The sequence below is a fragment of the Temnothorax nylanderi genome, unplaced genomic scaffold, assembly GCF_030848795.1.
Source record: "Temnothorax nylanderi isolate EJ_2023f unplaced genomic scaffold, tnyl_v1.0 TNYL_tig0075_pilon, whole genome shotgun sequence".
Lineage (NCBI taxonomy): Eukaryota > Metazoa > Arthropoda > Insecta > Hymenoptera > Formicidae > Temnothorax > Temnothorax nylanderi.
In genome coordinates, this window is record NW_027249137.1 from 495412 (window position 1) to 514201 (window position 18790).

The window sequence follows — 18790 nt, forward strand, 5'->3', positions numbered from 1 at the left end:
ATATGCAATACTAATTAAAACAATTCGCCATTCGGGAACTTTAATTTTACTGTACAGCCAGTGGTATATGTATACATGGTATATAGTTGCCCCCGAGTATGGGCCGACTTCATTAAAAAAACATCGAAGCGCATTCTCCCCGCGCTGCCGGGGCGGCTTCATTTGCAAATGGCCCCACCGGGGCTGCGTCACACCGTGTAAAATAAAGCACGACACCTCCGCTAATATGCAATACGTCGCGAATGAATAAACTGGCCGATAACTTGACACCGGAACGAAGAAATTCTCCATTAGTATGCCGTGTCTGTGTGAGAGAAATTCCTTATGCATCCGCGGACAATCCCGCGAACACGAAAATTGCATAAAACATAATTTTCCCTTAGTATTAATGCGCGCCAGGATGGAAACGATAATTGAATTTTTGCGCTGCCGGAAGCGTCGTTATTAGTCTGAATTGTGTAACACAATTTGCAAGGAAACCGACAGTTTCTATCACCGGCGCCGTCTAATTTTATTTAGCGTCCCGGAAGCGTTCGCTGCGAAGTATAACAGAAATTTTCTATACGCAAGGAGGATGGGGAAAGGGACAAAATTATCCTACATTTAAGTAAGACGCAAGATTGAAGAATATTCCCTTCTCTCTCGTTATCATCTATTTATTTAATTTTTGCCCGAGAAAGTACATCGTGGAAGTAAAATAACTCACTTAAGAGCAATTAAATAAATAATAACGAGAGAGAAGGGAAGTTCTTCAATCTTGGGTCTCACTTAAACGTAGGATAATTGAACCTTTCATTGAATTTGTCTGCGTGTTTTATTTGTGTTGAAATGAAGCGAGAAAAAGTTCGTTTTGGCAAGTGATCGCGTTAAATATATTATATTTAATTTCATATTACGTTTGACATGTTTCTGCGTATAATTACGTGATGTTACAGGAATCAAACGAAGTTTAAACTAGACGTTAAAGTAAAATGAAGAAAATTTATGCGGTAGTTCTGAGAGAGAAAAATTAAGCAAAAATCACAAGACTAACAATATTCCCAAGATATCGTATTCCTACGGTGACTATATTTTCTGGGGGAAAGTAAAGGACAAATCTGAAAATTTTAGGGCTTTGCTCCAACATGTCTCCAAACCAGTTTGTAACTGTCGGAGTCTAAGTATTACGAAATGTTCTTGCGTAGTATACCAAAATGAGATATGCACAGTTTTCTTATAGTTTGAAACTAATTCGTGTTGGAACAAACCCTTAAATTTGGAATAATAAAAAATAAATAATTTTAATTTAAAAAATTAAAAAAATTTAATTAACAAAAAACAAAACAAATTATATATTGGGGTAGATATATACCGAGATAACAAATATCGTCCTTTTTTTTGCAGAAAGTTACATTTGTCGGTTGCTTCCTAAAAATTCTCATGTTAGTACGGCATTAAACATAGGAACGCTAAGTAGAAAAGAATTTCCTGTAATATTGTAAAAATAAAGGACGAAATTGAGTTTTGAAAAAATTAATCAGTCTAAAGAACAGCTACTTAAAATAAAGGACGTATGGTCACCGTAATTATTAGACGCTTTGAAAGTCCTCAAAAAGAATCTCGGAGAAACTACATAATGGAGACATTATTATTTCTTCGCCGGTTGATTACCAGGATGCCGAATAAATCACGGTACAGCGACAGGACATAATTTTTCGTTACCGTCGCGAGACACACGTGTCTCGCTCTTAAAAGACGAGCGGTTTTACATCCTTGCGATTCCTATCGTCTCCGCGATACTCGGACGAATGCGCACGTGTGTGCGGTATTCGCGTCGCTCGGATACCTGCGGCGTTCTTTGGAATCCGGTATTCCACGCTCGGATTCGCCCCGTTATTACCGGTACCGGTAATTTCCGCGGAGCGTATGCACCGAGACTCGATGAGAAATTCATAACGACACGGCGGATGCACGTCATCGTGTGTACACATATACGATACGTGCCGTATTTATATCGCGTGCAAAAATGAAGCACTCGCTCGCCGTCGCCGTCGGAGAACTGCTATCGATATTAAACTAACCGGAACAGCTGCTTCGGCCTTCCTATAAAACGTCGCGCAGCGTGTGCGCAATCCTCCGCCTCCTTTGCAGGACGAAGAGTACCTACTCGGAAGACCCGGGATTTCATATCGGGTTCGCTCAGCGAGATATACTGTGCTGGCAAGAGGCACTTGGACTTCGATTTGTCCACTTTATCGCTATTTGAGAAGGGCATCTGTTTTGTATTAGCCACTGATGATTAGGAGTAGGATACAAAATAGGAATTATTTATGTATCTCTTGGAATCAGAGTTATCTTATGCGAAGAAGTTCGTGAGGATTAAATCAAAATGATGTGATTAACACACATATAGATATACATATAAATAAATATTCTTTTGCATATAATTTTGAAATGTATATTTAATCGTTTTTGTGTAACGATTTTCTTAGAATTATAGATGAACATAATAGTATAAAGAAATAAAAAAATTGCTTATTATTAATTGTACGAAAGTTAAATGTATGATTTAAATATTTAATTTTACTTATTTTGCAAATAATAATTCAAAAATATAATTCTCTATATACATTTAAATAATAAGATAGATTTTCTAAGAATTTAATTAGGTCATTAATTAATTTTAGTCAGAATTCAATAGATTAGAAAATTAAACGGTTTTTGAATTTATTGTTAGATGGACTTCGACGTATGTAATTATCTCGAAGCTTAATTGCATACTGAAGTTAGACATTCGGTCAAGTACCAGTGATTAATCGAGTTGGCCCTTCAATTCTCAGGTCATTAACCGAACACTAATCCGCGCTCGGATTATGCTAGTACGCTTTACGCGTTCTAGTGGAACCATTTGCGAAACCACTCTGCAGGAATAGAACTGGCGACTAAGAACCCCCGCGTCATCTTATCCCGGCGAGGTTTTTATCCCGACGAGAAGATCGAAGAATGTCGCTGACTGTACAAGAGATGATAAAGGAGATATTTTATATCTTCGATAAAAAAAAAGTCGCACTTTCGTTGCTTATTTCAATGCTCCTGCAAAGTGAACCTTCCTTCGCATTTGTTCGAATAAATGCGGAAGACTCGAAATTGTCGAAATGTCGGGGGTGATAATCTAGTCAGTCGTTATTTCCTGTCAAACGGTTCCGCACATGTGCGTCCCGCGTTCACAACACGACCGCACACGCACGGCTAATCCGCGCGAAATAATAAATTTTTAACCCGTTTTCTTCCTCCGTTCGGTCGGGCCGGAGACGTGTCAACCGACGCTAATTTACGGGCACGTAATCCCGCTAGATTGGTGGGATTTATCGTCAGGCAGGCACATAAATTTCGCGGCGAGCGATTATGCGGACTTATCTTCCTGCTGGATTCGCGAGTCGTGAAGCGCCGCTAAACGCGCAAATTTTATTCTCTTATGGAACCCACGCAACAATTCCACTTACACGTAGATCGTATCATGAGTATTTATTCATGTATTATAAATAAAATTAGCATAAAGGACGCTTAAAAAGGAGCTATTAATTTCTCAAAATCTGACAAAAAATAACTCTCGCAAAAAAAGAGATGCTGCGTAATGACTGCTCTGTTTGTCATGAGGCAATTTCTTCGGTTTGTTCATTAATAGATTAAACAATCAGGATTGTTTATCTATTAAGTATTGAAAAGATGTCGAAATTAAAAAAACCAGAACCCTCTCGATAATTTGAATTTCGAAATAATATACCGACTTCACGCACACGTGAACTGTGTACACGAATTATAATCAATAAACCATGCAGCCATTCGTTCAACTGTATTCGTTTTGTTTGGACGAAACAAGTTGTATTCGTATTTCGTGTGTACAAAACAATCATACTAACTATCGGAATATATGTATATTGGGGTAATTAATAAAAGTAATTTTTCTAAAATAAAGATTATTTTTACAGGACCATTACGGAAACAATGTCGAATTAAATTTGATGGCTATCAAGTATTCTGTACATTTAAAAAGTGCAAATTACAATAAATTACAATAACGAATCTAAATCAATACAACAATGGCATGATAATTCTATAATAGAGATTAATTATAGCTGGAATACATTTCGTGCAGACCTATATAAATATGTTTGTATAAATCAGGATTCTCTATGACGCTGTGCAGACTGCCTCATGGTTATACTTGTCACAGTTAGCGACGACAGAAAACGTTTATAAGCAAACGCTTTGAAATACGAACAAAGCGAACGCTTTTTAGCAAAAAGAAAAAGATTATTTTACGCGGAACACAGATCCCTGCATAATGTTCTTACTTTAAAACGAAAATTCGGCTTTACGTCTCCCACACTAACGTGCATTTGCATCACTTTTATTCGTACGCCCCATTTGCATTTCAGTCATTACAGTTTTTGCATATCACCGCGAAAATTTTCCAGAACTGCGCAGAATAATAAAAAAAAAATCTGATAAATCCATTCTCTTGTCACGGAGAAATCAGGATGAGGGGAGGATATTTTGACTAGTAATATTACAGCGTATGTAGATTAAATTAATAAATTAACAAGAAGCAAAATCAGATCTGTATCTTTGAAACATATATTAAATCGGTCGAGTCGTGATATATGAATATGGTAATTCTTCTGCCAATGGCAACATCCGCCGTTAATACCCTCGTCCCTTGGACACGTGGTGTGGAGGAAGAGAGAGTGCACAAGGGTGAGGTAGGCTTGAAACGAGATAATTGTTTGTCGGATGGTCGCGCGAACTTAACGAGAACGTTCAAGCGAAATGGCACTTCCGCTTTTGCCGGAAACCGGTGTAATACCATTTGCGAGTCGTTCGATCCCGCCGCCGCGGCATATAAGAGCTCGTCCGTTCGAGAAAACAATCGCAGTTACGAAACAACTCGCTGTCTAAATCACCGAAAGCGCCGAAAGCTCATTTAACCAGCATACAATTACAATGCGTGACGCGCGTTTGCCGTGCAACAAAGTTCCCCGATCGCTCGCTCTGATAACATATCTTAATACATGTCTCGCGGAAATTGGAAGGTTGTATACAAAGTGGAAATGTCAAATTAGTTTTTAAATTATGAGAAAGTGGAAGCAAAGAGAGATATATTTTCAAATTTTTCTTCAAAACTGATAAAAAAAGATTGAATTTTTATTTTATTAATTAAGAATAGATTCTTCTCTCAAAAATAAATTGCTAAGCATTGCTAAGTATTAAAAATTTTAAAAAATTATGGACTTTGCATGGTATTGAAGTTAAAAATAGATTAAAATAATATCTCTTAATATATTAAAATAATACCGTATCGCGGACATTACAAATATAATTTGCAATTTGATTTATTTATTCGATTGACGGCGTGATATTTGTTAATTGATTAATAAATCACTGCCGACGTGAAATTTACGCGGACAAAAATTTAAGAGGCAATCTACCTCGTCGAGCCTAATTAATTCAATAATAAACTTTTGTTTGTAAGTTGTCAATTTAATAAATGAAATTATCATCAACCGATTATTTCATACATACTATCAAAAATGAAAAAATTATATAGAAATTATAGAAAAGCTGTAAAATAAACTTTTTATACACCTGTTAATACAAAATGTTGCACACCTACTTTTAGATATAGATTTGATTTGATCAAAGTTGTATAAAAGAATTAATTAAGATACTTTAAACACTCGATAATTTATAAAACAAGAAACAGATATATTCTTTTCTAAAAAAAAATATCTGCTGCAGTGATATAATCCTTCCCTTTTGAAAATTCATATAAAGGCATTATTTTCCGTATGACAGATAGTCGCGGTAGCCGGCAGTAGTTACAATCAAGCTTTACACGGACATGTATATTCGCGAGTGGAACCACTATACCCCCAGGATACTATGTATTTTAAAGTTACGAAAAATTGTCACTCTCATTTCAACCTTGCGAATGTACCTCTGATAAATATTCGAAGAAATTAGGCAACAATCGAATATTTATACATTTATAAAATATTACGATATACTCATATATATTTTTATATATTTTTTTGCTTTTAACATATTATATTTAGACGATATATTAGACAATATTGTATAAAGAGATATGCATAATAGATTTATATAATATTTCTTCAAATCTCCTCTCGCCCGAGAAAACGAAATTCAGCTTCATATATATTTGACTATTTTATAGAAGCTGTTTGCCGTATTTCATGTTAATCCAGCCTTATTAATACTTCAGCAGCTTAGCAGTCTGATGTATATTACAAGAGCTCTGTAAGGGAAACACACGTAGCCTACCTCGCGTATATACTTCTCGAGAACGATGTCTGCCGCTTGCTTACGTAAGGGGGATTCTCGCCGTGACGGGGAAAAAAATTGCAGCACGGTGCCGTGCCGAATTTAAACGGGCGTATTATCGCGTGTCGTTCTCGGCTCCTCTTCGTCGGCCCGGTACTTTGATAAGACAGGCAATTCGCACATATGCGAATCGCGCGAATAACATCGCTTCGTTAAGGCACTTCTGCGGATACACCCGAGAGAGGGAGAGCTTTTGCGGCGCAGTTTGCAAGCTGCAATCGGCTAACTCGAAACAACAACGGTTCGAGCGACTTTCGGCAGACACATTGAGAGATGTTATCCGAATGGCGTGATAATACTTAAAGGCTAACTTGATTAAGCCCTATAATCTTCGTGCATACGGTTATGTCGCGTTGTTTATAATTATCAAGAAAATTAATGCGACCTCTCTCTTACGAAGCTACGAAACTGTTATCTTGTGAAACGAGGAATTCAGAGAGAATTTTTCATTTAAATTAAAATGTATACTCAACTATTCGTAAACTTCTCAATTTATTTAACTATTATTTTTTTTTAAATAAATATTACTATATTTTTTAAGATAGCAGATATCTAAAATTTGAATAATTAGATTTAATATATAGAGAGTATCAATACAATAATTTTAATTTTAATAGTAGATTTTTTAAAAAATTTAGAACCAATTTGTCTTTAAAAAGGGTCCATCATTTCTGAATTTGTATTGAGAAAAACTCCGAAAAAACTATTGTTCCTTACTTGAAAATTATTAATTTCTTATCACATAAAAAATTAATATCAAATCGTTTAAAATACTTATCGCTAAAAACAGGACTTGTTGTTCTGAAACATTTTGTATCATCGAATTTTCCGTAGGAAAAACTAGCGAAAACAAAGCCGGTGTAAAAAGGAACTAAAGCAAGTCTCCCAATCTACGAATGTAAACGGTCGCATCAGTGCTGAATGGAATCGATGATACCCCAGACGCTTTTAGCTGGTAAATTGCGCTGCCTGAATTCCGGCTTTCCTCTTTAATCTAGCCGAGCGCTGAAACGCTGGTTGCCCCTCTGCTTGCGAACCCTTTCAACGCGTGGCATCTCTTCCAGGGCGGCGAGCCCTTCGCGTCGCCGGTTATTATTCCGGCAAGCCGGCCGAATTACGAGAGAGAGAGAGAGAGAGAGAGAGAGAGAGAGAGAGAGAGAGAGAGAGAGAGAGAGAGAGAGAGAGAGAGAGAGAGAGAGAGAGAGAGAGGGAGAGAAAGAGGAAAATCACTGTCCAGTTAGAGGCGATTCCAAAACGGAGCTCGCCCGTTGAATGTTCGGTCGGACATGACGTAACCAACTATCCAACCAGTCGGACGACGTCTGTAACGAAAAGAGGAAAATTGTAATCACAGGAAATGGTCGAAATACAGTATCCGTGCAAAGCGAGGTAAGAGAACGTGCGACGGGGCCGGGACGTCGGAGCTTTTCCGCGTTTTCGTGGCGGACGGAAAATATCCCCCGTGCCTCCGTGTCTTTTTCGCTTTGATCAGGCCAACCCCGAGCTCGAGCTCGAGCTCGATAATAACTGTTTCTTCCTTTGACTTTTCTTTGACTCCGTTACTTCGCGCTCGCGCCCGCAACGGAAAGTTGACTACTCGTGATATGAGAAAATAAAGATCGTTAGATTTCAGATACACAGACGTCCCGAGTAATACATAGATCCGAGTATTTTATCATTTCATTATAAAATTTATTTTATCATCGAGATATTTGTAGTTTTAATTGAACAGCTTGTTGTAGAGAAATACAAATTTTTATGCGGTTTTTTCTTTTTCATTCTTTTAATTATATTTTACAAAATGTTTCAAAGGCTTTAAAAACATTAATTAATTGGTTTTAAAAACATTTTACGACTTTCATGAATAACTGCAAGGTAAAAGAATAATGTTTAGTATTTAATTAATAAATCGTTGTAACTTTGATAATTGGAAATAATTATCTTCAATTCATTTTACATTACAGATCTGATCTTGGCTCTGCAAAGATTAATTCTAACTTTACCTGGTTTTATAATTTTCTTTTTGAGTGCAAGTGGACAGAAATCTCGCTATATTCAAAAAGATCGCAGAAATATCTTTTACGGTGTGAAAACTGATTAAAAACTAAGATGTATTTCAAGACGATGAGCATGGTATATTGTGAACTTTAAACAGTTTAAAAAGAGAGAGAGAGAGAAAGAGAAATAGCGGCACATTAAACCATGCGGTTCGGGGATAAATGGTTCGGTATCGGGGGAAAGGTTTTGTATCGTCTAGGGTTAAATTGTTCGTAACAGGCACATCACTGATAAGCACCGTGACACGTACACGCGGGGAGCATATTCGCCGGCTGCGAATTTACGATATCCGCTTACGGCGCGCCGTCGCGCATCGGGGCCGCTGATAAAAGTAGACGCGAGTTTCTCCCAACCCCCCCGCGAATTATCGCCGGCGAATTTACGGCGTTATCCCGTTATCTCGATTGGCCCGAAACGTGTGTGCATGTGTATGTGTGTGTGTGTGTGTGTACGTAGGTCAACGGGGGTTCCGGAAATGGCTACGGATGAACGCCGACAGCCAACGAGGGTTCAGCTCTTCTGCGCGACGGTAACGAGTTCGGGACGAGACGTTATTCTGGGGGGGGGATGGGATAGGGGGAGGAGGGGGTTTATGGCACCTGGACCCGGAAACGCGAAAGTCGATTCTCGTCCATCCTGCCGGAAACGACAGACGGTTTTATGATTTATCCGCGTACTAGAAAGGGGGCTATACACACGAGAGAGAATCGTTCCCATAGTGACGAAGAACTATGGCCGATCGAATTACGGTGAAATAACGAACGGTGCGAGAATGTTCGAAGAACTCGTAAGGGTAACGAAAAGCATTGAGTAATGCGAAATGAGTTTTGAAAACGAGAAGAGATACAATGACATTTTACGATGATTTTGAAAACAAATAACGCTGTGGAAACTGCGCGACTGAATTTAGAAAAGAAAAAACGATGATGCTGGAAACGTAATATTCTCATATCGCTCGCTTACAAGAATAAATACAACAGATAATTTTATTTATAAATAAATTTTTTCATTTATTCTGATTCAATTATATTATCTAGCTTAATTATGTGTTATCTGATTTAATTATACTATCTTAGTTAATTTTATTTCAGTTAGTTAATTTTATATTTAAAATTGATGCATTTTTGACACTTTCTTCAATAACGATAAAATAATTAAAATATAATGTTCTCCGTTACTTTAATGACAAAGCAGAAAGTTACAATGTACTCAATCATTCAAACATAAAAAAAATTAATCGCCCTTTCAGCATCATTTAAGGGAACTGAAATAATCTCTCTTTTATGACACGCAGACCGGAGCAAGATTTGTGCACTTCCGCCTGGTTACACGCAAAAATCGGGATTACGGGAGGACGATATTAGACGAAGGGACGACATCCGGGCCCCTTCGGCGGGAACATTGCGGTATCAAGTTTCTTGCGGCGCGGCGGAGTTTTTACGGTTTTCCGTTCCGCACGTGGCGCCGTATGGTGAAGCTTTGACGCCAGCGGCAAATGCGATCTCTTCTCTCTTTCCCCGCGAGTGGGCTATAAAAGAAACTAAGATCCGCTGCGCCGAGACGAATCCTATTCCCTTTTCCCTTTGCCCCGTCGGCGTCGTTCTTTTCCGCGCGACTTTCCGTTCCCGCGAAGTTTCTTGCCGCGTTTTCTGAACCGCGCGCGGCGTCCATTACCACGGGTGCCGTTAGCGTTTCCGGTCTTCTCGTGGAAAAATATTTCGACGATCGCTTTCCTCGAAATGCATTGGCTACCGCTTTGTTATCCGAATCATAACGGATAACAAGTCACCGCCGAGTGTCTGCTTTTATTCGCGTATTGTTGAGCGAATAAGTTCTTATTCGCGCGATGCAGCAATGGTACAGCGAGAATTATAACACAAAATTGAAGTATATGTTCCGAGACTCCTGATTTTTTTATTGCTACAGGGGATAGGAACATCTTTCTGTTAAAAAATAATAAGCTTATATTCGGAGAAATTTGTTTCTAACATCACCTGTTTATTTTAAAAAGTATTTTGTATAAATCACAAAGAAATGTACATTTTCTAATAATTTTTGTCAGTTCTTCAATTTTTCTTTATTATTATTAATATCAAAATTATAACTATTACAATTGCTTTTTGCATTAGTTAACTACTAGATTAAAAAAATGTAAATTTTATTACATTTGAAAAGAGGTGGCAGAGTGTATTGCTAGTTGGCAAGAGAAGACTTCTCTTTACTTAATAATTTAACGAATATTTTTCAAGTGCACCTATTTATCCACTCCAAGCTACCTCCTATCTCTAAAACCAGCATAATACAACCGTCTTCAGAACCATTCATTTCCGAAGAAGAATTTTTAGGGTCTTAAGAGAGAAAGGAGAGGACCTCTGGCAATGCCTTGTTTATTCTTCTATGCTCGATCGAGGGAAACCTTCGGCCCGAGGCGCCACATCAATCTTGCCTTTTACCCTGGTTAGCCCACCCAGCCTATCCTCTTCTCTCACCCCGCGCGCAACACCTTTGACTCCTCTCGGTCGAATCGCCGTCGACTGCCCGCTTTTATTTCACCGCAATACTTCCACTCTTACACCGGAAAGCTTATTTATTTCCTGCCTCCGGACACGGCCGGGCTCGCATATAGTTTCGCATTCGTTCGTTTCCGCAAGAACGACCGGGAAAAAAGCAGCGCAATGGAAATGAGCGATTTGGTGCGACGGAGAAGGGTCAGCTTTGATTAAAGCCGCTTCTCCATTTTCCTCGTCTCCCGCGCTTCACTTACGCGCGGATTTTGGCAATATTTCCAAAAGAAACGCCAACCACATCTGTCCCTTTTGGGCATCCCCTCGGGATATTTGTGGTCATGGAAATAATACGGAAGTTACGTGATTTTGTGCAATAGCTTCACTTGCGTGAGCGAAGGAAAAACAGAATGATTAAAAAAGAAATTCGTTCTACAGATTCTTTTTTTTACTTCATAGGACAGATGGACAGATATTGAACTTTATTAAATTGTAGAACAGAAGACTTGAAAGAAAGTTCACGCTAAAATCTTTCAAGTTTTATTTCTTGACGTCTTCAAATTAATGTTTGATTAAAAAGACAGCAGGAGATAGAAAAAAGATATTTGGATCAAATTGCATAGAATAGAAATCTTAAAATTTGTTTAATTAGAAAATTTAATTAACCCAATTATTATTTATGTGTATGTATGCAGCGCGTTCCTTGCGATATTTTAATTATAAATTAAATGGCTTACAATTTGATAAGTTTATAATATCAGCGATAATTGGCAAGTAATCAATTCACAGTTTTCCTGCTTATAAAAAAATAAAATTCGGATATAAAACCAAATAGGTACAATTTGCAAAAATGTTGACTGTTTCATAAAGAGTTTTAGAGATTGCTGGTTTTAAAAAAATTCAGGCAATTAATGCTTAAAACGATAAAAGCAAAAATGAGTAGCATTTATTGATAAAATACAAGAATATACGAAAATAAGAGCAGGATGTGTAGCGTCGCCACTACGTCGTGTTCGTTGTATTGTAGTGATTAGTAGTAACTCCGCATAATTGTAATCAACAATTTATTTGTTTTAGCGAACAGATGTGTGAGTATTACGAAGCGAAGAGGAAAGAAGAGAGAAAGAGGAGGAGGAGAACAGAAAAACTAAATGTATTACAGTTACGCTATTGTATCTGATTTGTTTTATATGCAACGTGATATTATATAAATAATTAATTTTCACTTTATTAAAGCGCCAATTTTAACATAATGTTTATCTATCTAATTAATTGACAAACTGGCTTCATAACAAATAAAGCAAAATAATGTAATGACGTGTTCTATACGTTGCGTTGTCATAATTCATACCACGATGTGCAAAGTCATAAAAGAATAATTACATCGGGCGATTAAGTGAAAATATCACATTAATAGCTACATTAATTATTATAGAAAGCCATTACCTTTTTCGAATCTCACGTCATTATATTTTTGAATTTCTCACTTGATATGCGTTTGAAATGAGATTCCAATAATCGACCAAGGTTGAACTGAACAAATTATAAAGTTTTTAATACGTATACTGTGGAAGTATTTTGAAGAAGGAAAGTTGAAGAAAAAGAATTAGGAGAAGAATGTTGTACGTTATGCTCACATAACTTTAGTTATACGCACAACTTCTAAAATTTGTTCACCTGCTTCCTCAGAGGCCCACGTTGGTGAGTATGGGAGTTGATTTCCCCGAGATACTCGAGCCGTCCAATATCTGAAATTGTAACCAGACAAACTTATTCATACTTCTAGCCTATTTAAAATATAATGGTCTAGAAGTATAGATAAGGAGACACAAGCATTTATATTTTAATGAGCATTTTAATACGCATTAAATATTCGTATTATAGTTTGATAGCGGCAGTAGAGTCAAGACTTTTTTAAATTTAAATATAATATCGTAATTAATGCACGGTTTAAATTGACGAAAAAATTACTTTTGCAAGCAAAAAATAGCAAAAAAGTAGCAAATAGTTTTGGTATTATTAATTTATTGCTTTGACTTATGTGTATGCTGTTTTTACAATGGCGTGGCAACTTAATCTTAAGCTATCCAGCCCTTCGTAACTTTTTAATAGCTGGAGCAAAAAAAATTACTTTTAAAAGCAAAAAAAGCAAATAATTAACAAATTAATTCCATATAAAATTTTTTGTGTTCTGATAATTTGGCTTAGATAGCTTAATATACCTAAAAAATTGTCGAAGAGTCATCGGAGATAACATTGATAAAAGCCATCAAGAGTAATTACTCAGCGATATATCGCGGAAGAAAAGATATCGCAGTGATTGAAGAATGAAGATCAAAGAAAAAACTGATTAAGGTTTTAATTGATTGAATAAGGTCTAAGATATGTATTGTGGAATTTAAATTATGTGTATTGCAATTGTACATCGCTTATATCAACTACTATCAATTTATTCACCTTAGTCATCAATATGAATTTGAGGACGTTTGATGTATCATATGAATTTGATATATCGTTGGCTTACATCAAAACTTTATTCATCTTTTCGTAAAAACTGCTTGTATATCTTTCTGTAATAAATATTTAAGCAATGGCATTATATTCAGTCTTCTGTGCTTTTTTAGTACATGTTTTGCATAGAAAGACTATTAAAATAAAAAATATATTTAGCGCCTCCTTTTATAAAAATTTACTGCATTTTTTAACAGACAAATAACTTTATTAAAAAATGCTTAATACTTTTTTTCATCAAAGTTTCACACTGTTTATATATTCTCTTTTATGCGATTCTACTAAAATAACCAAGTTTGCGCATCAAAATGAATGAAGGTTGTTGTCCGGCAAAAGAGCGATATTCCTTTTTAACGAAATTGAAATTCCGGATCGTCCTTTTCCCCCCGTCCCGCAGCTGTCGCCGCTCGTCGTCTATTATATCAGTCTCTGGATGTAATATACATGAGAGAATCGAAGAGCACAAACAGAACGTCAGCGAGCGCTGACGACTCATTCTCGCGTCATTCACAGCCTCACCCTAGCTGTCAGAGGGGAAGTAAGACAATCAGCCGAGCGTAATTTCCACAGGGTCGCCGGCGCAACTGCTGACGTGCGCCGTTTTCTCTCGTCGCGTGACACGGCGATTTAGTAGTTCTCGTATCCTAATTAAGAACTCCATTTCGCGATTCTTATTCCCGATAGAGTTCAACGAGGTCGATGTTACCCGCCGGCAGTTACTCGCAATTGGAAACCAGGCGTCCGACATGCGAGTGAAATAGAGAGGATATTGACTCTAGATTGATAATATGAATAAAGTGATTACGTAACATTTTATTGAATATTTAACTAACAGAAACATTTTAATAGTAAAATAATTTTGATTTTTATAGAGAAATGAAGAATTAACTTGAGAAAAATTGATTAATTAATATAAAGAAAAATATGTTTACGTGGATTATCGAAGAAAATTTGTTGAACATTTTTTAAATTAATCAATTCTTTATATGTATTTTTTAATTAATTGTCGCTATTGTATTTAAATCAGAAACTGGTCAACTGGCTTGCTTTTTCTTTGTCGCAATCACGTTAGAACATTGTGATTAAATTGCGAAAAAATCTACGCTTCGCGATTTTTTACTTTTCCATTGCATTGCACCTCATATAATGCATGCGGATGCGCACGTCATCCGAAAACGAAAATTATTTGTTTTTCCCGCATAAAGTATAAATTCAGGTTGCGAGATTCAAGTTTAATCTTTGATGTTTCATTAAGTAATGGCCGTGGAGTTCGGTTACCGTTGGTTATACCTCGTTCGTTTCCCCGACTTCCACGGTCGGTTTGCCTTTCCCGCGCATCACCGTAATTAAAGTCAATATTGTAGCTGTACTTACCCAGGATGATAACAGGAAAGTAGAACATCCGGGAAATCTATGTAAAGGATACTCAAGGAAGCGCTGTACATACTTACGCATTGAGTGTGTATATATGTATATATTTATAATCGCGGTCATCATAAAAGTACAATAATAGCTTTATATCAAATCACAAGGAGAAAGTCAATATTCACACGAGTAGGCGATGGCTTTCAAGAATATCGATTCGCTACGGATCGTTGCGTATAATTCTTTTTTTCTTCCTTTTTATTTCTTCATTCGTTTTTTTCTTTTTTTTTTTTTAATGACTTCCCTCCTCTCATGCGATCCCAAAGAAACAGGGAAAGGATGGATACGAGCGAGAATTAAAGAAATAAGTAAGAACAACGCGGAAAGTGAGATATTAAACAAAACATCGGAGTAGACAATCAAGTAATAACAACAAAGTTTACAAAAAAACGCATTGCTTGTGTCGATGGCTTGTGTTACGTCAGCTTGGGAGGTACTGGAATGTGACAAACCGGTTGACGTCACAAACGCGTCGGATAACTGGGCGATCGCAGTAAGAGTCCGTTGGTTCTTTCGGGCGTGCGCGAATTCTGTCGATTAGTCGAGACAATCAGATTTAAGGAAGAACGAGGCTCACGTGCGACGATCTTCCCTTCTTCTCTTCCTCCGCCTCTTCGGTCTTTCGCCTCGTCCCTCTCCCGGTTCGTCATCTCGCTATATCGTTTTCTTTCGCCTCCCCCTCCTGATCCTTGCGATTTTACTCCCCTTTGTTCGCTCACTTGTTACTATTATCATTTATACAAATATATAACAATATCCATTCATAATTCACAATTAACGATTACGATTACGTGGTCCGTGGTTCAGCCTAATGTACGGAGGCCACTTTACGTACGTGTCTCTTCACCCTACTTAACGGGGTGTGTTGGCAGCCTTCCAGAAGAGAGATGAAGAAAGAGACGCACTTTTGTCTTTTCGATAACTTGACGGTCGTCGATTGCGTCGGGGAAGAGTGGTTGCGCGAAGAAAAAATCGATGGACAGTTAAAGAATGCTAATTAAATGAACTAGATTGCCTTCGACTCTCGCAACGCGCAACGATCGAAACGTAATCATGTTATTCGTCGCCTAGCTTGAGATTCTACTTCCTCGCGAATACACGTGACGATGATATAATCGACGAAGGCTTGGAGTTACTTCGAAGACAGAAAATGCGTCGGAGGGGGAACGCGAAAGGGTGTGGAAACAAGGGTGTCACTAATCAGGCACTTTCATAATGTCCTTCACCCTTTTTCTCCGTATTTCGGATCACTATCCGTGTCGGAAGTGTCTTGGTGCGCGTGACGGTGGTATCGGCGACGCACTTGACAACAATGACGGGCAAAAAGTATATCTCTAGCTAAAACACATTCCTTGTACATTCGCACATTCACGCGACCGCACCACGGCCATGTAAATAACAATCACGCTTGTTTTCTCATTCTCTCTCTTTCTTCCTTTTTCATTCCGTTCATTCACACGACACTCTACGGAGTTCTACTATCACGTTTTCGACGAATCTTCTTTTGCTTGCTCCTCCTCCTTCTTCAACTCTTTCCTCCCCGCTACGTATTTACCACCATTTTCCTATTTGCCTTATCATCACATATATAGGCTATCCTTGGACCTCGCTAATGCAAAAGTACGTAACTTCTGACTCGCGAATCAATCGCAACCGAGATTTGTCGATCTCCCTGCGACAAAAGGTCATCAGCTACGTCGGCGTTAACGAAGTCTAGGTCATCAGCTCTGTCGAATCGTCGGCGTCCACGTCTTCGGACGGTTCCACCTTCACGGCAAGTTGCGTATATCCCATATTGGTCTCCCTTCTGCCGGACCAAGCCTGCGAATGAAATAATGCATACATTTATCTTTCCTCGTCTTTACAAATTAATTTTTTAGAAGCTGTGTAAATTTCCAATTATAAATTTAAATGTATCTCAATAATAATAAATTCGTATATTTTTCAAATTTGTATACTTTTCACTGTATATATACCTGAAGAGCGACAAATATCATCGCGAACAACGCAATCGATGCTAAGCAGATGGCAACTGCCATGGTTGTGGCTGCTGTTACGGCGAGTGAAGCTGAATCGTTGTTACTTCTGCCGTAATTGTTGTACGTCTCAGGGATTGCGGCGTTGGCCGAGAACTCTGTCCCCGGTACTCTCCTCTTCCCAGCTGGCGAGCTGTTCCTGCAGCCGCCTACAAATATTAAAAATATACCTTCAATAATTATATAAAGATATTTATAATGGTAAGGACAATAATATAATATAATGTTATATTAATAATAAAACTATCTAGAATAAGAAAAAAAATTCTATACTTAAAGAGTAAAGTTATATATTTTGTTTATAAAAAATTGTCTAATAGAGTGATTATAAGATGTTTATAAGTAAAAAATATCTGTTTATTAATATATATATCCATTTTATTAATATATAATATTAAGACGTAAAAATTACCGGTTTCTGGATCGCAGAGACAACACTCCTCAGCCTGAGGTCCCTTCTCGTTACCTGTGCAGCAAGGAACGCATTGATTGTTCAATTTGTCCAGATGCAGTGGTGGCGAGCACGCGGCACAGCTGAATTTGCCGGGACCAGTGCATCTGCGGCAATCAGAATGACAGCTCTTGCAGAGCTGAGTCAAGGAGTCATAGTATTGCGCTCCTAAGCATTCCATACATAATCCGCCTTCTAACATCGAGTGAGGTGGACAAGAAGTACATTCTAGCGGGCCTTCGCCTGGAACAAATGTTTTCCCGTTGAAGAAACGTAGATTTAGTTTAGTCAATCGGACAGCGACTAATCAATTGTAACTTACCTTTACACGTGCGGCAATAATGATGACACTTCTGACAACCGAAGTTTGACTTGAAGAATCCTTCTGGACATTCGGGATGGCATTCGCCGGCCGCCAGTTGCCAGCCTCTCGGACAAGTAACGCACTGATCTCTTCTGGGCCCCGAACACGTCTTACACGACAAGTAACACTTGGCACATTGACCTCTGTCACTGTAATAACTGAAACCAAAAAGAAAAAAAAAAGAAAAAAAAACATACCAATACTGTTCCGTTACCGATCTGATGCTGACTACTCATCTTACCCTGGCGCGCAGGATGACCTGCATTCTCCGCTCTGCAGCTGCAGCCCGTCTTGACACGCTGTACAATTCAACCGAGAGACGCAACTCTTGCAAGTGTGCAGGCAAGGGACGCAAACCGGTCGCGAGGGTTGTACCACAGAATAGAACGCATCGTCGCATTGGGACACGCAGCGTTTACCCTGAAGAAGCAACGGGTTCGGACAAGATATACAATGATCCTCCGTGGAGCCGGCGCAAGTCTCGCAGGACGAATGGCAGGCCTTGCACTGGCCCTCCTCGTAATACTGGCCCGTGTTGCAATTGCTGCGACTCTCGGGCGCGCACAGGCCCTTCTTGTTCAGGCTCCAGCCTTCGATGCAGCTTGTGCAGCTCAGCGAACTGCAGGTCGCACAGCCGGGCGGGCATGCCACACATTCGCGTCGCTTCTTGTCAGCGCTATAACCCGCTGGGCATGAGGCGCGACACGTGCCTACGACACATACACAGGAGACCGTTTAGCGAAAACTAATTACGTTATAACATTTTGACCGAATATGATGTGGAGTATCAGATGCAATTTGAAACTTTTGATTTAATGCACATTCGTAAGACAAGTCTGATATTTATTTAATTTAAGAATTATATATTACACATGTTTGATGCAATTCAATTAATCTAACTTTTCTGCAATATATATATATATATATATATAATGTCTTCTCCATATATTTATACAAAATATTTAAAAGATTTACAACTATGTCGAATATCTTTCCAATTATGTAAAAAGTAGATACTATAAGTTGAATACTGTAAGTAGATACTGTTGAATACTAT

At 38.1% G+C, this 18790-nt stretch overlaps 1 protein-coding gene across 5 annotated transcripts in view; it reads right to left on the reverse strand.

Annotated features, from left to right (window-relative positions):
- Positions 1-14916: 14916 nt before the first annotated feature.
- The window catches only part of Fur2 (furin-like protease 2), a 332852-nt gene continuing 328978 nt past the window's right edge, over positions 14917-18790 (reverse strand). For all 5 annotated transcript variants that reach the window (XM_071709273.1, XM_071709272.1, XM_071709271.1 and 2 more), the window contains 5 exons: positions 17975-18443; positions 17692-17891; positions 17331-17612; positions 16859-17067; positions 14917-16703 (listed from right to left, as the gene is read on the reverse strand). In XM_071709273.1, the coding sequence (XP_071565374.1) occupies positions 16596-16703; positions 16859-17067; positions 17331-17612; positions 17692-17891; positions 17975-18443 (1268 nt within the window). In that variant the 3' untranslated portion in view covers positions 14917-16595. The remainder of the gene's footprint in view (positions 16704-16858; positions 17068-17330; positions 17613-17691; positions 17892-17974; positions 18444-18790) is intronic.